The sequence below is a fragment of the Macaca nemestrina genome, chromosome 10 (genome assembly GCF_043159975.1).
Source record: "Macaca nemestrina isolate mMacNem1 chromosome 10, mMacNem.hap1, whole genome shotgun sequence".
NCBI lineage: Eukaryota > Metazoa > Chordata > Mammalia > Primates > Cercopithecidae > Macaca > Macaca nemestrina.
Window position 1 is genome coordinate 115,160,255 of NC_092134.1, and position 24,875 is coordinate 115,185,129.

General features: G+C 39.4%; 1 protein-coding gene across 2 annotated transcripts in view; it reads left to right on the forward strand.

The window, feature by feature from the left end:
- The first annotated feature begins 678 nt into the window (after positions 1-678).
- The window catches only part of LOC105492154 (inositol 1,4,5-trisphosphate receptor type 2), a 493,933-nt gene continuing 469,736 nt past the window's right edge, over positions 679-24,875 (forward strand). The window contains exon 1 of one of the 2 annotated variants that reach the window (XM_071072009.1): positions 679-1,222. In XM_071072009.1, coding sequence (XP_070928110.1) covers positions 1,131-1,222 — 92 coding nt within the window. In that variant the 5' untranslated portion in view covers positions 679-1,130. The remainder of the gene's footprint in view (positions 1,223-24,875) is intronic. The other variant, XM_011759132.3, reaches the window with a different exon arrangement.

The following is a 24,875-nucleotide window of genomic DNA, read 5'->3' on the forward strand; positions in this document are numbered from 1 at the left end:
CAAAAACTGACTCGGCCAAGTGACGTTTACCTCCCTGGAGGTTCGCGTCCACCTGGACATCAGCGGACGGGTCGAGTTTCATTAACGCCGCATACTTGAGAAAAGAAGAGTTTGAAAAGACCACCCAAACTACGTAACTAAATCGAGATCATCCTCCTTCCCTCAGTCTCTTTCTTCCTCTCTTCTACTTTCTTTATCATGCATTTTTTTTTTATTTGTACTTTTTTTCCTTTACTTCAACGCCTACCTCTTCCTTGGCCAACAAATTACCCACCCGGCTCGGGCTCCACCTTTTCGTCTCCAGCGGCTCCGGGGCTCTCTCCACTGTGCCGGGGTCCTACAGTGCGCTCGCCGGGCCGCCAACTCTCACCCTCCCTGCCCCCATAAGCTCCTTCGCTTTCCCAGACAGCGGCTGTCGCGCCCCAGGTCCGGCCTCTCCAGGGCGGCCGCACGCGCCCGCTCCCCAGTCCGGGTACCCCGTCACCCCTCCAGCGCCGCCCAGCGTCGCGTCCCCTAGCGGCCCGGTGCGGCGGCAGCGGTTTCCCGGGTGGCCCGGCCTCCCGAGGGTCGCCCCGCCCCGGCCCAGCTCCGCCCCCGGCCGCCGCTCCCTGATTGGCCGCCCCCCCACCTCTCCCGGGCTCCTCTCCTCCCCCTCGCCCAATGGGCACCCGCACCTGGTCCAAAAATTCCCCCGAGGGGACCGAGGGGGCTCTGCCACTTCGAGCTCCCGCCCGGCGGCGTGACTGCCCCGGCGAGTCGCAGAGCGGGGAGTGGACACGGAGTAGGGAGCGGAGAGGGAAGGAGGAGGAGGAGCAAAGGTGTTGGAGAGAAAACTTCAGAAAGGAACAGGAAACCTGCCGGGGAGGCGGCGGCGGCTGCGGCTTCTCTGGGCGCCCGGGCTGCGCTCTTCGCTGGGTGTCCGCAGCTGCGGCTTGGCCCCTGCCTGGCTTCCCAGGCGCGCACGCACGGCTGAGCCGCGACGCTTGGTGGCTCGGGCCGTGCCCTCCGCCGCGACTCTTGGCCGCTGCCGTCCCGTGCTCCAATCCGCTCGTGCCTCGGCGGCTCCCTGGAGAGAGAGCGGCGAGGGCGCAGGGAAGAGGAGGGACGTCCACTGTGGAACATGAAGCAGCATGACTGATAAAATGTCCAGCTTCCTCTACATAGGGGACATCGTGTCCCTGTACGCGGAGGGCTCGGTCAACGGCTTCATCAGCACCTTGGGGTAAGCGGGAGACGCGGGCTGGGCAGTGCTCGCGCTCCGGGTCCTGGGAACCCGTCCCTGTCCCTCCTCCGCCTCCAGGTCCTCCCGCTGCCGCGTGCAGTGGCCCGGCCGGGCAGGGTCGGCGCCCGCGGACAGTGCCGTGCGCTCGGCTCTCTTGCTCGCCCGCTCGCAGGAAGCTGCCCTGAGAGGCAAGACTTTCTCAGCAACTTCGTAATCTCGAGCTCAGAGACACATCAGAAAGGAGGAAGTGATTCAGAAGCCCGGAGACGGGCCCGGCGAAGAGGTCTTCGCTGGCTTTTCCCTGGGTTGTTTTGATTAAAATGTGTGCTTGTTTTCTCTGGAAGGTAAAACAAAACACCCCCCTTTTCCACCGTTTCTCGCCACCGTTCTCAGCCCCTGGTCTCTCAGTGCCGGGTTTGAAAGAGCAGTCGATAAAAGTCCGTGGCCTTGGACCTGAGATTCAAGCGATGTGGTGAGCCGAAGTGTGGCGTTGTCCTGCGGGAGGAGCTCACTGTCCCCTCTTCGCTGGAGCAGTTTCCTTTTGGCCTTGCCGAACGAGGACTCGCCCCACCAGCCTGGGCAGCCCTAGGGGCATCCGCAGCGCTGTGACCCTTGGACGTCTCTGAGGGCTTCCTGGGTTCTAGAACTCAGACCTGCTATCTCCCCTTCCCAGGCCTTGGCCCACTGAAATGCTGAGCCTCTCTTGGAATTTAGCCAAGTGAAGAGTTCTTGAGATTCGAGTTGGATGGGGAAAAAAAAAAAAAAAAAAAATATATATATATATATATATATATACACACACACACACACACACACATATGTATATATTTATGTTTATGAATGAGGGAAATATATAAATATGTTTATATATTTTATGTATATGATACATATATATATATATAAACAGTGTGCTAAATGGTTAAATAGGACTTCCTTGTTTTCTCTCTGTTCTAATTGGAAATAGCAGTGTGCAGTTTAATTGCTCGCTGCAGTATATTTTGATGCACAGGAAATGTTTTGTTACCTCATTTGAGCACTTAGATCCCCCCGCCCCACATTTCAGGCTGTGGAACTGGTGTTTCCACTCCTATCTGGCTATGGTTTTCAGCTGTTAAGCTTTGAGGCAGATGACTTAACCTGCAGTGTCCCTGGACAGTGACTTTGAGCTGTGTTGTAACGGCGTGCTGCCTACTAAACACTGGGACATGGAAATCACCAGTGCTTCCACAGTTCCTGTTACTTGTGCATTCCCCCTAATGAGTGAAAGAAGGGAGGTAGATTTAATTCAGTCCCTTTTCCATCAGTGTTACTTTCTTATGCAACTAAAGTGTGGAAGGAAAACCATGTTAGTGCCAAGTGCTTCTGCTGGATTTGTGAATCAGGAGCTACCACTGTTTTTGAGATCATTCATGATACAAGTTCAGTTTCTGGGCCCCCTGCAACATTTTGCAGGTGGCCTCTGCTGCTCTTCACCCTCCGTAGACTCTCCAGGTGTGTGTGTGATGTAGTAGTTAAGCAGAGGGGGTTCCATGGACAGAATACTTGGGGTTTGAATTCTGGCCCTTCCACTTGTAAACCTTATGACTTTGGGAAAGTTACATAATCTCTCTGTGCCCCAGTCTCCTCAATTCTACAAATGGGAATAAGCATGGTTTCTACCTCATAGGGTTGTGGTGAGAAAGAAGAGATGAATATATGTAAAGTGCTTAGCATGGTACCTGGCGCATTATAAGCACTTATGTGTTAGCTATTGTAGTAATTATCATTGCCTTGGTGACTGTGAGCCGTAGTGTGGACAAAATAATAACAAGGACTAGGAATAGAGTACAAAACCTAGACAAAGAAAAGAACTTTTTTTTAGTGTCTTATTCAGCAAAGGTATGCTTATAGATAACTTATAAAACAAATACCAGAAGGACTACAGATGGCAAATCAGGAAGCTACAAGTTTAACAGTTATGGAGTCGACCCTGATCATTTTAGAGATTAGGAATTGAGGTTAAGAGAAACGAAGCTACTAACCCAAGAAACAGAGGGCATTGATGCCAAAAGCTGGAACTCTAACCCTGTCTCCAGATTTCCAGCCAAGAGTGCTTTTCTTTGGTTATGTATAATAATCTTTAAACCTTGAGAAAAATAAGCTAGAATAACCTTTAATGTACAATATACATTTGTGTAAATATTTCTAATTTGTATTCAATTTTCTTGTTGGTGTTTTGAAGGTTGAGCTTCCTTAGTATGTTTTTGTGCAATATATTATTTTTCTGTTAATGAACTGAGTCTTGTTAAAGTTAATATGACAAAGTCTTCAGGCTGCTGGATTCTAAGGTGAAGAAGGGTCTTTAGAAATGCTGCCACTGGACTGGGCGCGGTGACTCATGCCTGTAATCCCAGGACTTTGGGAGGCCGAGGCAGGCAGATCAGTTGAGGTCAGGAGTTTGAGACCAGCCTGGCCAACATGGGGAAATGCCATCTCTGTTAAAAATAAAAAAATTAGCCGGGCATGGTGGCGGACGCCTGTAGTCCCAGCTACTTGGGAGGCTAAGGCAGGAGAATCACTTGAACCTGGTAGGCGGAGGTTGCAGTGAGCCGAAATTGCGCTACTGCACTCCAGTCTGGGGGAAAGAGCGAGACTCTGTCTCAAAAAAACAAGCAAAACAAAACAAAAAGAAATGCTACCGTTGGTGAAACTTGGTGCTTTGATTGGATATTCTTTTCCTGAGATAGACTGCTCAGAGTTTCTTTTTCTAGTACTCTAGAAGTCAGGGGTTGGATATGACCGTGCCTCCCTCCTGGTACTTGCTTCTGAACATCTTTTCAAAGAGCAGTTATAGTAAAAGTCATCGCTGATGTGCCCTGATGCAGTTTCCTGGCTTTCACTGGAATAGTGTCCAAAGGATACTCAAGGGAAGCATGGTGAGCCTAGGACTTAAATGGGCCCTGGGTGGAGTGAATCTATTTATAGAACAATTAAGACAAACTGTAAAATTAAAAATGCCGTGGTCCAGCCTGGGAAACATACGGAGACCCTGTCTGTACAAAAAATATAAAAAATTAGCCAGGTGTGGTGGTGCACTCCTGTGGTCCCAGCTGGCCCCAGCTACTTGGGAGGCTGAGGTGGGATGATCACTTGAGCTTGGGAGGTCAAGGCTGCAGTGAGCCACAATCACATCATTGCATTCCAGCCTGGGTGACAGATAGCCCCTGTCTAAAAAAAAAAAAACAAAAAACACAACGGTGCTGTGAAATCTCACTTGACAAATGTGCATCAAGTTTTAATGATGCATAAAAATATAGCACTTTTCTACTTTGCAAACATGGCAGTGCAGAAAGCATTAATTTTTTATAATAAAAAATTGGGAATATCAAAAAATTAAACCTGAAATTATTATTTTATTAATGAACATTTCCAAATTCTGCTGTATGTGAGCTATGCAAATAATGTTGCAAACACTTGAAAGTTGCTTTCAGAAAGCATCTGGCACCTCATTGAAAAAGGCTCATGTAATTTCTGACGAAACCATGCTGTTCATTTGCTATTCTTCTAAATATTAAATTTGAAATTCATATAAGAGAGAAGAGGAAGCTTAGGAAGAAAGAAATGAATTGATTTTCCTGACCATAAGTCTTCCATCTCAACAGAACTATGTGAGCTCTTGTGCCCAGGGATGTCGGTTTGCCCACGGCTCCTTGCAGTCCTTTACTCTGTACCTCCAGCCATCAGAGTGCGTATTTCTGTGGCAGTTGTTAGATAAGATGCTAAAACTGACTTTTGGCTTTGATAACTAAACCAAAATACTTTATCCTAATTTAAACTGAAGTATTTTGTGCTAAAAATCTCATCGATTTTTATTAACATGTGGGTGGTTTTCAAAGTTGGGGATTCCGTAAATAAAATAATTTCCTAAAATTCAGGGGTGAAAAAGTTTTAGCTGTTGAGAAATATTCCCATTTAATTTCATAATGGCTTAATTAAGGCCATTTGATGCTTTTATCCTGAGAAGTCAGACTGATTCATGATTTTGTTCCTTCTGCTTTCTGTCTGTGACATTGCAGTTTTTTAATGGTTGGTCGTGCTTGATTTTAGTACTTTCTTAAGGCTGTAGACTCACATTGGGCTCAGATTTTTAGGAGTTGTAAAACTCATGGGAACATATGTCTGTGCCACGTGAAATCTCATCTAGGTACATGTTGGGGTAGCACCCCCTATTTTTTACCTCGGAGTACAGTTGGTAGGTATTTTATTTTGAAGTTGGTTTTAGGGCTGTGAAACCAACGCAGAGTGGTAGTTGTAATTTCTCATTGTCTTGTTGTGGGGTCATTATATGTACACATCCTGCGTCAAAGACACAGTACATCTCTCTAGCTGAATTTTCTTTCTCTTCTGTTAGTTGGAGGTCTGTTGTTCCAGGTCTGCTGCTAATTAGCCTTGTGGCCTTGTTCCTATCGTTTATTCTTTTTTCATGTCCGCATGTCTTCCTGAAAACTAAGAAGGGGAGAAGATGCTGTTGCCCATACCCCTGGGGGTATTATAAAAGCAAGTGATAGAGACAGAAAGAAAAGATTTCTTTTTTAGAAAATTGCTAGGAAAATCTACATTATGCTTATATTTTTGCATGTCAAATTGCACATTTTCTTCAAAGGCGTATGAATTGTTAAAGTGAATCAGATTGGAGACACTGACACTGTATATATTTAGCCGAAATTTATTCTACTGTCATATTAAAAACACAACGGGGGAGCTAAAAATTAGACTAAAAGTTTTTGATTTCCATTTTAGCTCTTCATCCATGCATGATGGTTAGTAGCATGATGCTTTTTCAAAGTCAGCTTAGCAAGGTGTTTAATGAGAACTGAGTTTACACAGTATTTCAAGATAATGAATAGACATTTATTTGCAAATAAATCTTGTTTGATTTTAATGTTTAGCGTGTAAATATGTTTTGGATGATATATATTTTTACTATGTAGTTGCTGGGTATTTTTGCCATAAGGTAATGAATTTTTCAGCTGGAAAAGTCATGGAGTTTCACTATATTTGAGTTTACCAGGCCCCTCTTGGAGGCCCCTCTGACTGGAGATGTGGGAGGATTTTCTTAGGCTTAGTGACCCAGCTTCTCAGGTTGATTTATCAGTCTGTTTGTGTAAAATTTGAATGCCCTAGTTGCAAAGATTGGCATTTCTCCTTTTTTCCCCATTATCCTTTACCTGTATTTACTAGATGTTTCCGAATCTTGAATTGTTGCAAGCCAAGTTACAGTTATTGTTCTTTTCTCTGTGTAAGTGCAAAGGGGCCTGGTTTGTATTTCCTAATTTAAAATTTCATCTAAAGAATCAATGTAAGAAATACTTGTATTGACTTATGGACAGTTGCTTTAAATCCCATTGGGTGAAGATGGTGAATATATTTTAAATAAACTATTTTTATTTTCTACTGGCACGTCTTAAGGTTATAGTTTTTGTGTCTCTTTTAAAGGTGAAGGAGGGAGTCTTGGGATATGCTGTCCAATTTCGAATGTAGTGTTGATTGTCCCTTTCTCCTCCTTCCATTTTTTCTATACTAGGATTTGTCTTTCTTGTTGCTGCCACATCTGATGACAACAGATATTCACATTTCTGTGTACATCAACTTGACCAATGGTCAGGTACCACAGAGTAGGGACTGAGCATAGCAGAATTCTTGGGATAGTGGGATAGTAGAATCAGTGAAAGGTGCATCAGTCCTTCCTTGGCTGTTCTCGGCATGGTTGAGGGGTTAGTAAATGATAAGTATGTATGTGTGTGTGTGTGTGTGTGTGTGTGTACGTCTGTATATGTATGTTTAAGTGATAGCTACCTTTGCCTTGAGGTTTCTTCTCAGAATCGCCTCAGAACCAACATCTAGGGGTTAAGGTCTCAGTAACTATCCGGTGACTACCAATTGATACGCTGACTTCAAAGCATCATAAGCATCATCATCATAGTCTCTTAGTCAGAGTGACAAAGGATTGGAGTCCTTATTTTTACTTCCTGCTTGATTTTGGCCAATGCAATTAACTTTTCCATTCTTTTGTTTCCATGTTCAGGGATGGATGTCTGGTAGGGTGATGGGGAGGGGGAGTCACACAGTTTATAATTCTGACTTAATTCCTTAGATGAATGAGATCGTGTAACTGTTTACATTTTACTATTCCCAATTGTGGTCCCTCAAATTTCTCTTCCTGATCTTTTTTCCTGCTAAACATTTTTGAGGTTTAACTAGTTGTAGATTTGGTTTATTATCTTATTTAATTATGCTGTTTTTATTATAGTTTTAAAAATATTTTCCTCAATAGGCCTTTTTTTTTTTTTGAGGTGTGACCACGGCTCACTGTAACCCTGAACTCCTGGGCTCAAGTGATCCCTCCACCTCAGCCTCCCAAAGTTCTAGGATTACAGGTGTGAGCCATGACACCTGGCCTCAATAGGACTTTTTGATCAGTGGGGAGTTGTAGATGAAGCTTGGAATGGTTGTAATTAACTTTTATTTTTGTATAAGATATTTAGTATCTTCCAAACAGAACCCTTCCAAATGACGGCTGTTGTTTCCTGCCATAACCAGGCATATAAGCTTAGCATTGTTTTGGCTAAGGCATATGATAATGTGATAAATATATCTAAAAGTCCATTGGACATTTGCATGTGTGTTCACTGTGGAGGAAGAAGATGACAGAAGCCTGAATACTGAGTTGTTTTGGAAAGTCTAAGTGTTAGAAGTGTGATGTTGTGGAACTTGAAATTAACTCAAGTACAAAGAGAGTTTCTGAAGTGGTGAACATTAAGTATTTAAAGCTGAAAGGGTGACTATTTCTTAAACCTAAAAGTCATTCTATAAATACCATTGCAGCTTTTCAGCCCCCTGTGGCAATGAGAGCTCAGTCAAGTAAACAACCACCCCTCCTCAAGAGCCCTAATGGCTTGACTTTGATAGAAGAGAATTCAGAGGCAACTGCTGGGCTTCATTCTAGGTGTAACAGGGGCATTTTCTTTTTGCACAGGTAGTGCTTTTCACAATGACACTTTTTTTTTGTAACTGTTCTCATGCAGATAGTGTGTAGATAACTTAGAGAATATAGACAGAATACTATAGACTCAAACTTTAAAACTTACATTCCAGGCAGAGGGTCTTCATATATAAATATAAAACAAGTAACAGTGGACTTTTATGACCAATTTATATTCTAATAACAGCAAATTTTATGGTTTTTTAGATATCAGGACTTGGTAATAGATCACTGCATTATAATCAGATGTGAACTTTTAATGATCATTCATTTGTTCATTCACTTATTTTTATTTTTTATTTTCTTCGGAGACAGGGTCTTGCTCTGTTGTCCAGGATGGAGTGCAGTGGCGTGATCTCGGCTCACTGCAACCTCTGCCTCCTGGGTTCAAGTGATTCCTGTGCCTCAGTTTTCAGAGTACCTGGGATTACAGGTGTGCGCCACCATGTTCGGCTAATTTATTGTATTTTTAGTAGAGATAGGGTGTTGCCGTGTTGGCCAGGCCGGTCTCAAACTCCTAACTTCAGGTGATCTACTTGCCTTGGTTTCCCAAATTGCTGGGATTACAAGCATGAGCCACTGCGTCCAGCCCATTTGCTTATTTAATGAATAAAACTGTGCCTTTTGAATGTATTGATGGCATTTTTTGGTGTCATGTTTCTACTCCCATGATGACTTAGATGGGAATGTTTAAAAATATAAGCTATATAAGCTTTAGAAATATAAGCCATATAAGCTTTAGAAAACCACAATTTTAATAAAAAATTTTCAAAACAATATATATGGAAACTAGAACAGCATATTAGCAGTGGTTGACTCTTTATGGTGAGTATGTAGATGATTTTAATTCCAATTTTTATTTCTTCTGTATTTCCCAGTTTTATGTATGTTTTTAAAATTAAACATCTATTACTTTTATAGCCAGGAAAGTTAACTAAAATGGTTTTTAGGGACTCTTCAATTTCTTATTACTGTTAATCAACAATATTTACATTAAAAAGCATAAATAAATTATTTTCCTAGTTATGGTCAGTGGAGGAAAACCACCAACTGAGAAACTGTTATTACTGAAATAGACAGTCATATATTTCCCATGAAAATTTTTTTCCTGGTTATTATTGGTATTTTAAAGTGTATTGTGGAAAAAATGTTTGATCAGTAATGCTGAGCAATTCAGTGGGTTGATTTAACTCATGTAGTAAATGTATACAGATGATAACGATTTACAAAGGTTTGATAGTTTGATTTACAATTTTTCAACTTTATGATGGTACAAAAGTAATATTCAGTAGACACCATATTAGAGTACTCATATAACCATTCTGTTTTCAACTTTCAGTATATAGTGTTCAATAAATTACATGAGCTATTCAACACTTTTATTACAAAATAGGCTTTGTATTTGCCCAGTGTAGGCTAATGTAAGTGTTCAGAGAACATGTGAAGAAGGTTAGGCTAAGCTATGTTGTTTGGCAGGTTAGGTGTATTAAATGAATTTTTGACTTAGAATATTTTCAACTTACAATGGGTTTATTGGGATGTAACCCCATTGTAAGTTGAAGAGTATTGGTAGTCTTTTATTTTAGAAGTCTATTGACACATGTAAGAAGTATCCATTTTAGCATGGCTGACTTGTTCATTTTAGTAATCTTAGTACTCACTATGAAACTTTTATTGCTTGAGTCAACTTCTATAGTATTAGTTTTTGAGGAGTTTTGTGTGTGTGTGTAATTGAAATTTAATCAACTGTTTTTGTTGACTATCTTTGAAACAGATGGATTAGCTCTCTTGAAATTCAAATCAATAATGGGTTAACAATAGCTATTATACAGTTTATACCAACCTATCCAAAGATTTCTAACCTTGAATTAAGAATAAGTTAAAATATCAGGTTATTTAGACAAAACTTTAATCATATAATTTAAAATGTGAAAATGTGTCCACATTAAGACACATGTGACTATCCTGGCGATGTGGTTTATGTCTGAAGCATGCTGCAGAATGACTCATTAATTCATTCAGTAGATATTTCTTGAGCCCTTTCTGTGTGCCCGGGAATATGTGTAAAGAGATGCCAGATATAAAGCTGTTTTTAATTATTATCTCAATGGATTAATTAATTAATTTGTTATTTTAATTGTTATCTGAAAAGCTTACTCTTCCTTTGCGAATTTGTAGTATGGCTCTTGGCTACGACCTGTGGGAAACATCAAGGCATTTAACACTTTTTTTGCTCTCAGCGTTGCAAATGTTGCCAGGTCTGGAATGGACACTGTCTTAATCTTGTATGCTCAGCACCTGACAAAATTGCTGGTATAGAGTAGGTGTTTAATAAATATTTGTGCAATTATTGTAGTTATTATTTAGCAATGGAGATAACACTGGTATTGAATAACTGCAATATCAGGCAATTTTTTTTTTCAAATGCCCAAAAAGATGATTAAAACAGCACCATAGAAAGTCAGAAGAGTCAGATTCTTTCTCTCCTGATTGGGATGACCTGGTGGGAGCTTCAAGGAGGCGGCAGCATTTTCGCTGAACTTGGAAGGATTATTAGAATGGATATTTGTCTCAAACCTATGCCCATGATTGATCATGTATTCTTGGTACTTTTTTCTTTCTTTTAAAAGAATTGGTAAAATTTTACTGTCCATTTTAATAGCTCCAAAAAACTAAAGCAAACAATTCAATATTGTTGAGATATGCAAAGACAGAAGAAATTATCTGAGAACCTATTTTATGCTTATTTTCCAAATGCGAGAGGTTTAAGCTTGGTTCAGATCCTCTGAGATTAAGATGGCATTCCATCCTTGTCACATATGGTGAATTTACTGAGACCTGAGATAATGAGGCTAGGACTATAAAGCCCAGTCGGGAAGAAACTTGGCAGTTGCTTGGGAGAAATTTATGTGACATACCCAGTGCCTTTGGCTATTATATTTTTACTTCGTTTCCCCGTATTTGTTTCTATCTCTAGTATTTCATAGTAGTTTTTCTTCATGAATCACGAACTTAAGTAGAATTGTATAAATGCCTGGAAACATTGGCAATATGGACATCTTTTTATCGAATATTAAGAAATATTTTAATGGTTCTTAATATAGCACACACATACACGAGTTTCCCACTTGGTATAGAATACCCTGCTGGTATGTATCGAGTCTGTCATGCTCTGTTTTCCTTTTGGTGTTTTAACATGTTTAAAAAGCCATAGATAGATTCCCATGAATGTAGGGAAGACTAAAAGAAGTGAACAAAGCAAAATCTGAGTTCTTAGACTTCAACTATGTGTTAATGAGTTTCTATCTATTACTGAGATGTTTGAGTCACTGTACAAATATCATCATAAAAATTTCTTTGTGCAGATTACAAAATGCTGGACTTTTATTATATATTAATTATCCCAGAGATTTCCTTGACAGAGTCCTAGAGAAAACTTAGATTTTTAGTGAAGTAATATCTAGTTCTCTAGCTCTCTGAGATCCTGGAAGGACTAATTATGAAATAATCACTAAGGAAAAGAGGATTCTTCTCATTATGTAGGGAACTTATATGGATCATCAGAGCTAAAGATAAGAGCTCAAATGACCAGAAAAGCAAACAAAACCCAACAAAAACCCAATAAACAAAACTGGTTTAAAACCTGTTAATTTTCTAATGGCAAATCAAAATGTATTATCTGTAAAAATTTCAGAGAATAGAGTACTCACGAACTCAAGTTGCAGCTCACATTTAATTAAATTATTTGCAAACCTTGTAGTGAATTGCTCTGGAACTCTTGAAAACAATTTTTAGGCATCCCTTATTATCCTCATTCTTACTATTTGATCTCAAAAGCTCTAAAGATTTGGAAAGCAAGGGATACTTGGATATCACTTTGCCCACATGGATGAAGTTTAAGAATTGAAAAACTCTATTAGAAGTAACGTTCTTTGTTGGTAAGGAACAGAAACCGTCTCTGACTAGCTTACAGAAAGAAGGAAATTTATTGTGAGAATACTGGAGGAGCTCCAAGAAATAAAATGATGAGCTCAACAACTGAGTATCAGGAGAGGCAGGAACCTAGGGCTGCTGTTGGAATCTCAATAGCAGGACCTACTCTCTGGGTCCCATCATATCCACGACTTGAATCTAGCAATTTATGTATTCAGTGTCCCTCTCTTTAAACTTCAAATTATGAGGTGACAGAATTTGGCCCCACTTGGATCAGGATTAATCATTAATATCCATAAAGGCAAGTGCAGTGCCCAGATCTGGCTATCGGGGGAATCACTGTGACCAGAGCACTGTGACCATTTCTGCTTGCTGCGGGGGCAGTGTGGTATGGGGGACAGAGAACAAAGACGCTGGGTGTAAGCTGGATTTCACTGCTTACTAGGCACCTTAATAGTGAGATTTTAGTGCCTTTTAAAGTAAATTGTTATAAAATATACATAAAATTTATCATTTTAACCATTTAAAAAGGTACAATTCAGTGATATTAAGGACATACACAATGTTGAGCAACCATCACTGCTCTCCATTTCCAGAACTTGTTTTTACTATGCCAAACAGAAGCCCTGTATCCTCTAGATAATAAATTCCCATTCTTTCCCTCTCCCAGCCCCTGGTAACCTCTAGTCTACTTTCTGTCTCTATGAATTTGCGTATTCTAGGTACCATGTATAAGTAAAAACATGCAATATTCGTCCATCCTTTCGTGTGTCTGGCTTGTTTTACTTAATGTTTTCAAGGTTCATCCCTGTTGCAGCAAGTGTTAGTACTTCATTCCTATTTATTGAGAATACTATTCCGTTGTAGACATATGACTCATTGTGTTTATCCATTCGTCAGTGGATGGACATTTGGGTTGTTTCCACTTTTGGGCTATTATGAATAATGCAACTGTGAATATTTATGTACAAGAAGTTGTGTAGACATATATTTTTAAAAATTCTTTTAGGTTTATACTTAGCAGTGGAATTTCTGGGTCATATGGTAATGCTATGTTTAACATTTCACCTTGGCCTTTGCTATTTGCTTTACCCTGTGTTACCTTTCCTTCCTCCATATAATCTTATTACATACAATATAATTTATTATTTATTGTATCCATTGGGTATCTGTCTACCTCGATAGACTGTAAGTTCTTTGAAGGCAGGGATCTTTTTGTTTTGCCACTGAATATCTCAAGCGCTTGGCTCTATAAATATTAATAAATATTTGTTGCATTACCATATACGTATTTTATTTTAAAATCTCTAAGTAGCTGTTAACATCAGTCCCACTCTGGAAAAAAGTCAATATAATTTTTCGTATTTCTTAAATACTTTGAGATTCATGGGCAATTCTTTTAAAATGGTTGGAAGTTGTCACTGGGTTTATGGTATCATTAAATCTTGCCATTATCAGTCTTTTAATAATCTCTTGTGTCGTATCTCTCTACACACTCAGATCAATATTGGTAAAACTTACACTCTGAAAAAGTAATGTACATGGTCTTTTCATTTTTTGAGACTGAATCTCACTCTGCTGTCACCCAGGCTGGAGTGCACTGGCATGATCTTGGCTCACTGCAACCTCCGGCTCCCGGGTTCAAGTGATTCTCCTGCCTCAGCCTCTGGAGTAGCTGTGACTACAGGCTTGTGCCACGATGCCCAGCTAATTTTTTTTGGTATTTTTAGTAGAGATGGGGTTTTGCCATGTTGTCCAGGCGGGTCTCCAACTACTGGCCCCAAGTGATCCACCTGCCTTGGCCTCCCTACAAGGCCTTTTTTGATGATTTGTATGCTATAGCCACATTAAAGAAAGGTTGATATTTCTGTAAATTCAGTTTTGTTTTTAGATGCTCAAAGAGTAAATTTGTAAGCATTTTGTGAAGCCATTTCTTAATTTACATGGGCCTTTTCTCTTAGTGGGTAGTACATTGTACATGCAGGGAGACATTTTATACTTTAACTACTATTGACAGAAAAGTTTATTTAAAAAGAATTTACTGATAAAAATGCAGCGAGTAGTTGGGAAATTTATAGTACTTTAGAAAAATAGATTAGAGCATATGACACTTTGTAATTTTCTTTTTAAAATTCAAGAATAAGTGTTTGGAAAATGATAAGCCTTTAAACACAGATTAAGGGGAACAAATGGGCAGTATTTTGTTCCTCGTTAATTTATATCATATCTATTGACTAAGTCTGTTGTAATGAGCTTTGCCTTAAGTCAATACCAAAAGATACAATATCCAGCCAATTTCTTCAAGAATTTGAAATTCTCCAATGTTATTATTGACTCATGCTAGGAATCTTCATTGGCAGCAGTGTTACAAATGAGGACTTGTTTGAGAGTTATTTGCATATAGGACAGAGAAATAAAGTGAGCAATATAGATATGTACAAATTACAAAATAACTTGAAAAATAAAACAATATATTTTGATTTCTTCTGGTTCTAACATCCTGTAATGCTCTTTGCTAGATATTTAAAAATGTAATATCTTTAGAAAAGCAATTTTGAGGTGAAGATACCAAATATTATCAGAATTTTATTTCATTTCTATAACATCCAAGCTTATAACATACTTATAACATTTAAGTATATCATACCAATAAAGATAGTGACTTAAAAAAAAATTCTGTTACCCAAATCACGAAACACAGTTACATGAGGAATCCAAAGTAAGTTAATGATTTAAGGAACAGTTACTGTGTTTGGCTAAAGTTTCAAGGTCATCGCTAATATTGGGGACATAACTACTTAAACATTTGCATTTCAGGTAGATCTTTGACTTCAACCATATTTTCAAAGACGATGATTTCAGTTCTGGTTCTTTACAGTAGCAGGGAAGGTAAAGAAAGGAATTTTGTTGTACTCAGAGTCCTATACTTGTGGCTAGGAATGATAAATATTAAGTGACCTTTTAAGTTAAATCAAGATTTACTGTCAGTGAAAATGTTAGTTATTAAAAACTTGACCACTAATCCATGTGCAGGAATATTAATAAATGAGAAAAGGACTTTTATTTACCTTTCTTCCTTTATTTACCTGACAGGCCATGATTTAATAGTTGAGTTCCAATTTAAAACCCATGCAAAGAATGAGCCTCCTTTCCTGGTCAGTACAAACGAAGTCATTGTTATCTGTTAGGGGAGAAACCAAATGGATCCTTTCAAAAAGTCTCAGTGGCTAAAGAATCTCTCAGAAGGTCTTTTAAAGTATTATCACATTGCAAATGTAAAAGCACTTTGTTAAGAATGGGAGAATCTGAATGAAGAACTATTTGGGTAAGTTGTCACATAGGAGTTCTGAGAGGCAATCATTTCTTTGGCAATAGATACCCATAAAGTGATTCTATAAACATTTACTAAAGATTAGATCAATATTTGTATTACACCTTTTTTTTTCAAAATGGAAGTTATAATTAATCCAATAAATTCCAAACAATAACCACATTATTTAGTTTTAAACATATTTAATTTAACAAAATACATGCTAATTTTAGTTTTTGTATCATAGACTGCTAGTGATTTCTCCAAATTCATTTTTCCCTTCTTCCATACTAATAGAAGTACTTGAGTTTGTAGGTACTCAGAATAAAGACCACATTTTCTAGCCTCCCTTGTAACCAGGTGTGGCCACAGACTATACTTTGCAGTGAGGTCTTTTAAGGAAGTATTTATTGCCTCCCCCACCCTCCCTCTGCTCCTACCCCATTCAACTGTTTGAAATATGGACATGGGAAAATGGCACCTTGGATCATACAGATGAGGTCAATCACTAGGGATAACGGAGCATCAAGAAATGAACCAGTTCTCCAGATGTCCTCAAATCCTGGCTCTACTATATATGGTCTAAAAAGATGAAACTAGGTGGGTAGACAAAAGCCAGATTATGTATTCCCTTTTAGGTGATAGGAAGTTATTGAAGGATTTTGAAGCAGGAGAATGAAATAATCAGACTTTGCTCTAGAAAAATCAGTCAGTGGTAAAAAGGAGGAATAGAGAAAGGCTGAAAATGGCAGGCAGAGGAGGACTTGGTACACAGCTGCCTGCACTAAACAGCTGTAGTGGGACTGAAAAGCAGCTTGTCAGCCGAAGCACTGAAGGACAGTGTCTTTAGTGTTTCACTTTAGGCCTAGAAGAGATGTATGAATTAAGATAGTCACCACTGCTGTCGAGGCTTTATTACTTTTGAAAACTGAGCATACAGATTTGAAGTTTCTCTTTCATTTGCTCACATTTGAATAACATGTCATTATACCCAGCATTACTGCAGGCTTTTGAGGTTTCTGAGATACAAACGTCATCTTGTGTCATTTCTCCTTCCTCTAGCTCTCTGCTTTGTGTGTACTGCGTTTTTTTCAAAGGGACTCTTGCTCTGTCGCTCAGGCTGGAGTGCAGTGGCGTGATCTCGGCTCACTGCAACCTCCGCCTCCCAGGTTCAAGCAATTCTCCTGCCTCAGCCTCCCCAGTAGCTGGGACTACAGGCTCATGCCACCACGCCTGGCTAATTTTTTTGTATTTTTTAGTAGAGATGGGGTTTCACCATGTTAGCCAGGATGGTCTTGATCTCCTGACCTCATGATCTGCCCGCCTCGGCCTCCCAAAGTGACCTTTTTTACCTTTCTAGTTACACAAACATTCTGAGTTGCCTTTCACCACAGAGCCTTTTTACATGCTTTTCCCTCTGTCTGGTCAATTTCCCATCTTACCTGCACACCTCTCACTTGTTTGTTATGTAGATTTCCAGTTCTCTGACTCATCTGTAATGAACTGTTCCTGATCTCCCAGACTATGTGAGGCCCCTTTGCTGTATCCTCAGATAGCACCATATTCTTTTCCTTCACAAAACTTACTGCGATTGTGGTTTTAATTTTGCTTCTGTTTCTGTGAATATTGGATTCTGTTTGTTTCACCTACTATACTTTAAACTCTGTAAGGGCTGTGACTGTGTCTGACTTTGCTAATAATCATGTCCTCGGATCTTTCACGATATCTCTCACGTAGTAGATACTCAAGAATTATGTTGAGGGAATGAAAAATGTTTTAGCATATGGTTAACACGAGCTTTTGGTTCCGACAAACCTGGTTTTATATGATGACTCCACTCTCTCATGGTGTGATCTTCAGAAGTTATATTTAATACTGAACACCTCAGTTTCCTTATCTGTAAAGCAGGATTATTGTTCAGTTTGTAGTATCACCATGACATTAATGGCAACTAACATATGTAAAACACTTAGTAAGTGTCAGGCTCATAGCATCAGATAACTAAAGTATTAAATACAAGGAAGCTATTATTATTTATATTATTAGTAGTATATCTGAAAAATCAGCATGAGTCTCTTTTTGGAAGCTTGGTTAAGTTCATATTACATTGATATTAAAAGTTCTGCTGTATTATATCATTTTTGCAGTACACTTGTTTTTTTTTGTTTTTTTTTTTTTTTTTTGCGACAGAGTCTCGCTCTGTCGCCCAGGCTGGAGCGCAGTGGCGCAATATCGGCTCACTGCAAGCTCTGCCTCCCAGGTGCACGCCATTCTCCTGCCTCAGCCTCCCGAGTAGCTGGGACTACAGGTGCCCGCCACCACACCTGGCTAATTTTCTGTGTTTTTAGTAGACATGGGATTTCACCATGTTAGCCAGGATGGTCTCTATCTCCTGACCCCGTGATCTGCCCGCCTCGGCCTCCCAAAGTGCTGGGATTACAGGTGTGAGCCACTGCGCTCAGCCGCAGTACACCTGTTTTTAAGCTGATATTTGTTTAATAGGCTGTTCAAAGGCATATTGCCTTATCTATTATTTATTTTGGTTTTGGCCTTTTTTTTTTCCTCCCTTACTTTGATAATGCATGCTACTCAGTTGCAGGTACTTGTGTTTATCTTTTGTTAATGGTTTGATGCATGCTATCCTTTTGATGTAATGCAAACACCTGAACTATATCAACATTAATAATAACATTAGAATTGCTTGGCATATATATATACAACATCTTCCTTGACTAGAATTTTCAACTTTTTAAGTATTTTAAAGCCAGCATGTTATTTTAGTTGCTAATATTTCATCCCGATTAGAACATAGTAATAGAAAGAAACAATTTAGTTTTATTTTTTGAGATAAAATGAGTGTTTGTTTTGGAGCCATTAGAATAGCTTTTGCATGTTTTCACTGGACAGATGGTGCTGCTGTCCCTTCTCTGAGACTTCCTTTTTTTTTTTTTTTTTTTTTTTGAGACTGAGTCTTACTCTGTCACCCAGGCCAGAGTGCAGTGGCACAATCCTGGCTTTCTGAAACTTCTGCCTCCTGGGTTCAAGTGATTCTCCTGCCTCAGCCTCCTGAGTAGCTGGGGACTATAGGCATGTACCACCACACCTGGCTAAGTTTTGGTGGAGATGAGGTTTCACCATGTTGCCCAGGATGGTCTCAAACTCCTGACCTCAAGTGATTAACCCATCTCGGCCTCCCAGAGTGCTGGGATTACAGGCATGAGCTACTGTGCCTAGAGTCATATTCTGTTGGCTAAGAATTCTGATTAAACTTCTGTGACTGTTAGAGGAATTGGCAAAAACACTTATCTAGTTTGGATAATTAACCATTTTACAGATAAACAAATTTATTTAGGAAAATCTTGTCAAATTTTAAACAGTAACTAATCAAATTATTATGCTTACTTCTCTTGTAAATATTAATGATTTTTAGACAAGCCATTGGGATTGAAAAGGTGTAGAGTGTATTTTATTTCTGCTTCTTAGATCTACCTAATGAATAAAAATTATTCAGGCCCTAGCCTTCTTTCAGTTGTGCCACAAAAGGAGATTTTACTCTTTATTGGAAACTTAGTATATACATGTATACAAAATATTGAAAAACCTTTAAAAAAATTAAAGCATTAAAAAACACTTTGAAGAATAAACCACTTTATAAACTCTTATTTGAAAATTTCTCTGTGAGAAAATATTTCTTTTTAGCTAACATAAATTCCTGATGGTGAAGTCTGAGCTAGTTTGCTATTTCTAGGGATTCTGGAGTACCTGGTGATGGAGAAGAGCTTGCAAAGTGCCACACTCCTGGATGTGACAAAGAACTGGTGTATCTATTTTGTAACTCTTAATTTATTTTTATTTTGAATTTTGAAATTCATTCCTTCAACAGAACTGGTGTATCTGAAGACACTAGTTTTATTAGTTAGGGTGTTTTTTGGTTGCAAAAGTGAGAAAACTCAACTGAAGCAATTTTCACCCCAAAAGAGGACCTGGTGATCAAGGTAACTGAGAAATTTGGCATAATCTCCTAAGTCCCTTCATTCTGTGTCATCATTGGTGTTAGTCCTGCCCTTTGGCAGGTCTTTTGTTTATGGCATGGCTGCTAGCCACTCCAGCCTTACCTCTGTCCTCTTATACCAGAGCTGAAAAGAGTGCCTCATTCCCCTAAGCTCCACAAAAAAAACACTATAGTTATTACTGTTGCAATGGCTGGCTCGATGATGGTCCAGCTGCTCTGATGGCAGAGATGACGTCATCATGAGTGGGAGAAGAGCAGTTCTCCATTCTTCAGCCTGTGTTGCCAGAGGAAGGATGATGGATAGGCAGAGACAACACATGTACACTGTGGCCAAATAAAATCACCCCTTTACCTTCATGAAGCCACATTTCCTAAGTCCTTACACGCAGGATATAAAAATTGGAAGCCTTTAATGATTTTGGTATTGATACTATTCTTATTTCCAGTTCACTGCTCTGGGGCTTTATTTTAGGACTCTTTACGGTGGCGTACCCTTCCTGATGGAAAGGAGAATTATCTGAGTCTTTCTGCATGCCACAAAGCCTTAACGCTTTGGTCTGGTCTAAACTTCACCTTGACATCAGCTAATGAAAAACAGGATTCTAAGGAAATCAAGGGTGGGGGTAATGGTGAGGGGTCAAAGAGGAAAGGCAGCAGTTTGATGTGGCTAAATTATACCTCAGTAATGCTGCTATGAGATTTAAAAAGGGAGGGGAGTTTCTGAAACAAACTTCCCAAATAAGCACATTATTCATAATAACAGAACTTTGATAAATGAATCTCATTCATGGAAGCATATGTTTATGAATATTTCTCCCGGTAAATTTGTGAATATTCCCACTTTTAGCGTAGATGCAAGTAGCTTATCTTGTGTCTATGAATAATTGTGGCTCTTTATGTGTACACAACAAGCATGAATTAATTATTGTGATGGAGATGAACACAAAGCAAGGTGTAATATAAGCAGGGTTTACAATTTTCAAAATTTAAAATTTAAATTTTATAAGTAAGGAATTGTTAATTTAGATCTCAGAAATTAGAAAATCTTACTGCTAAAATGCTTTTTATTAAAAATTCCCTAGTAGAACAAATATAATTTATTTTATGCTACAACTAAATAGGAACTATAACATAATATTTGAAATGTGATCTTTATGTAACTTTTTTGAAAAGTCAAAGTAAAGTTTTTGCATTCTTAAAAGTCAATATCTTCAACTTATTTTTGTTTCTTTTGTTTTAAGTATTTAAAACTCAGGTCCATGTTGTACTATTGAAGACATTGGTTGGTTATGACATGACTATCTAGAAAATCAAATTTAATTTCAAGGTTAAAGTTAAATCATTGAATAAATGGATGTTTGATAGTGGCTTTTTAAAGGCAGTGTTGTTTGCAGAGAGAGCTGCTCAAGCCCTTGGGTCTGAATTCTGTTCTGTCCTGAAGGAATTCTGAGAAATTGAACACTTCATTTAACGTCTGAATTCAATTCTTCATCTTTATATTGGGAGTACTAGTAACACTTCTCTTGTGTTCCTCAGTGGTCCTTTGGAGTTAAGAAATGACATTATACCTGTTTCAGTATCTGGAAAGCTGTAAGCTGTACTGGTACAGCTAGACATTTAAAAATTAGTATTAGTTTGCCTTTTTTTTTTTTTTTTTTTTTTTTTGAGACGGAGTCTCTCTTTGTCGCCTAGGCTGGAGTGCAGTGATGCAATCTCGGCTCATTGCAAGCTCCGCCTCCCGGGTTCATGCCATTCTCCTGCCTCAGCCTCCCGAGTAGCTGGGACTACAGGCACCCGCCACCACACCTGGCTAATTTTTTATTTTTATTTTTAGTAGGGACGGGGTTTCACTGTGTTAGCCAGGATGGTCTCGATCTCTTGTTCTCATGATCCACCCACCTCGGCCTCCCAAAGTCCTGGGATTACAGGTGTGAGCCACCACACCCGGCCGTATTAGTTTTTTTTTTAAATGATAAAATCATAAGGTTACCTAAACTTATTTATTAGCAGGAATTGAATCATATGACACATTTTAGTGCCAATGGATTATTTTTCTATATTTCTGTACCTTTTTTTTGTTTTTTTTGAGATGGAGTCTTGCTCTGTTGCCCAGGCTGGAGTGCAGTGGCATGAGCTTGGCTCACTTCAACCTCTGCCTCCTAGGTTCAAGCGATTCTCCTGCCTCAGCCTCCTGAGTAGCAGGGACTACAGGTGTGTGCCACCATGCCCAGCTAATTTTTTTGTATTTTTAGTAGAGACAGGATTTTGCCATGTTGGCCAGGCTGGTCTTGAATTCCTGGCCTCAAGTGATCCACTCCTTGGCCTCCCAAAGTGCTGGGATTGCAGGTGTGATCTACCACGCCCAGCCCTAGATTTTTTTTTTTTTTTTTGAGACGGAGTCTTGCCCTGTTGCCCAGGCTGGAGTGCAGTGGCATGATCTTGGATCACTGCAAGCTCCACCTCCCGGGTTCACACCATTCTCCTGCCTCAGCCTCCCAAGCAGCTGGGACTACAGGCGCCCGCCACCACGCCAGGCTAATTTTTTGTATTTTGTTAGTAGAGATGGGGTTTCACTGTGTTAGCCAGGATGGTCTCGATCTCCTGACCTCGTGATCCGCCTCAGCCTCCCAAAGTGCTGGGATTACAGGCGTGAGTCACCGCGCCCGGCCGCCCGGCCCTAGATCTCTATACTTTGAAAAACAGAACAATATTTCCTCTTCTGCAGTGATGCAAATAGGAAGAAAATGTTGAATTAGTTTCATATCCAGGTATTTTCTTGATTTTATTTTGTGTTTATTGATGAAGAAACATATTTGGAAAACAGAAATAATTTAGGTTCTATACAAAATTAAACATCTTGTTTTAGGCAGTCATGTTAAAACTACATTCCAAATATCTAACTATAATCCAGCAGGTCTGTCATGATATTTTGAGTGTCATTAGGGTATCCTTCCCTTTTTTTTTTTTTTTTTTAACTTAAAACACAAGAGACGAGATGAGACATGAATTTAAACTTCGCTGTTGTTTAAAAAAACAGAACAGGCCAGCTGTGGTGGCTCATGCATGTAATCCCAGCATTTTGGGAGGCTGACGCAGGAGGATTGCTTATGCCCAGGAGTTTGAGACCCGTCTGGGCAGCATAGTGAGATCCTGTCTATGAAAATAAATAAATGAAACCAAACAAAAAATGCAACTGGTCTAACTGTTTCTTCAAACTCCAGCAGCATTCAGGGAAGTTAAAGGGCGAAATACTAAACACAATTATGTGTCTAAGTCAAGATGTACATCCGTGAAAGGAAATGTAACATTAGGGGAGAGAAAACATTTCCTATCACATCCTTTTTGTTCCTGTTTTTAAATCCCAAGTCCTTTAAAGAAAACTGCTGCTGCTTAGCAAGTCTTCAGGCAACGCTTGGAATGTTGCTGCAGAGACTGGCCCAGCGACAGCCCTGGACTGCCAAGTTCTTGGAATGGAGACAGTCAGGGAAGAGGCTTTTGATTGGTGTGTGAAAGGAAGGGAGGCTGAATGTCCGAGCGGGGCTGTGCTGAGCAGAAGGGAAGTAGGAAAAAGGTTGGACACAGGGATAATAGTGAATCCCCACTTTATGCCTTTTTTTTACGTTTCGAACATTGAATAAAGAGGTAACTGATGAGATGTCATTTCACTGATTTAACACTGAAATATAGGACACTATGAAAAAAAAGCTCTAAGGATTTGGGGCAACCGTTCACCATAGGAACTATCCGCAAAATTACTTTATAAGTAAACTAAAAAAGGAATGGGGTAGTTCTACTGGCAATACTAAATCTCCTTCCAGAGTGAACCTTTCAGTCATGTGCCCATCACAGACCCTCTTCAGACTAGACAAAAGCATGGGCAAAGTGAGATTGCAAAAGTTATTTTATTCTTTTATGATTTAGGATAAGTCTTACTTCCCCTGGCAGGAGATGCCATCATCTTGCGTGGATGTGGCCTTTCAGTGACAAAGCCCTTAGTGTAAAATCCAGAAACAACACACAGTTGAGGAATTGTTTGTCTTCTAATGGATGTATTTTTCCATGTAATTTGTATTTATGAATGGCATTACGACTTAATGTGCAAAGCTAAGAAAACTGAAAAAAGAAAAGCTGAAATCTGTATTGGAGTGTGGGACAGAGGGAGTCTATTATTAAATCTGTGCTTGTTATTTATAGCATGCCCAACAAGATAAGGTAACTGTGGAGGTTTGTCTCTCTCATGATTAGGTTTGGTTGGAAATCATCAGATTGGCAAGACCATCAAACCCTAGGAACAGCTGCTAAACTACCCACCCCCAGCAAGCCCCTGAAAACCAGTTAAAAATATTTTGGGTAAGTTTTACTCAAAATATCTTTAAAGCCTGACATTATAAAAGAGAATGAGAAAGGCAGATATGGATAGAAGGTCATACCCACTTGGGGAGAACTGGTAAAATCTTACCAAAATGTCAAATGAGATTGCCTGTTCCTAGGGAGATATTTCATAGGGAAGAGTGAGGTAGTGGAGATTATGAATTAGTGAATTATTTGGGCAGGATAAAAAAAGTCATTGTGTACATTTGATTACATAGTCTTCAGTTTCATTCCATAGGATAGCAGAAGGTTGAGAAAGAAGTTGTTTTGCATTGAAAAGGAATCTGCTTTTGGGAGTCTATAAGTAGGAACAGCCAGAATATAAGCCACTGAGTCACATTCTTAGGGGAAGTTTAGGGACAAAATAATTATAATGAAATTAGCTGCTGTTTAGACATCTCTGGAAGGCATTTTTTGAATAAGGAAAAGCAGCAGCCCTGGTTCCTGTTTTTCCTTTTAACCAGAGAGAAATCTGATCAGTATCAGTTTAGAAGAAAACCATTTTGCAGGTGAAAGGAGATACCCTTTCCTTTTGGGTCCAGGAAATGCAGGTATGAAACATATGCTTCAAAAGGAATAAGAAAGTAGAGACTGAGATGTTCACCACCCACTCAAATGAAGGGCAGAACAGAGGTGGTTAAGGCTCCAGTTGTTAGCTGTTAGTTTTGTTTTCATAGGAAAAAGGATTATTAAAGGAGTTAATCTCTTAATGTATTGTAAAGGCGTATAGTATTTCTGTGAAACGCCTGTTAAATAGAGTGTGTTCTCTTTGAACACACCTCTGTGTTAGGGTTAAGAGATCAGAATTTCCATAATCATTTCGAGACATATTGATGCCAAGGCATGCTTATGTTATTAGAGTTTTTCTTAATGTTTTCTGGGGTCATAGGTGTCTTTAAGATTCTGAGAAAATTTATTGTGCAGCTTCCCATAACTATGCCTAAACACAAGATTTTACAATATTTGAGGGTCTTCAAGATTCCTTGAAGCCTACCCTTTGGACCCA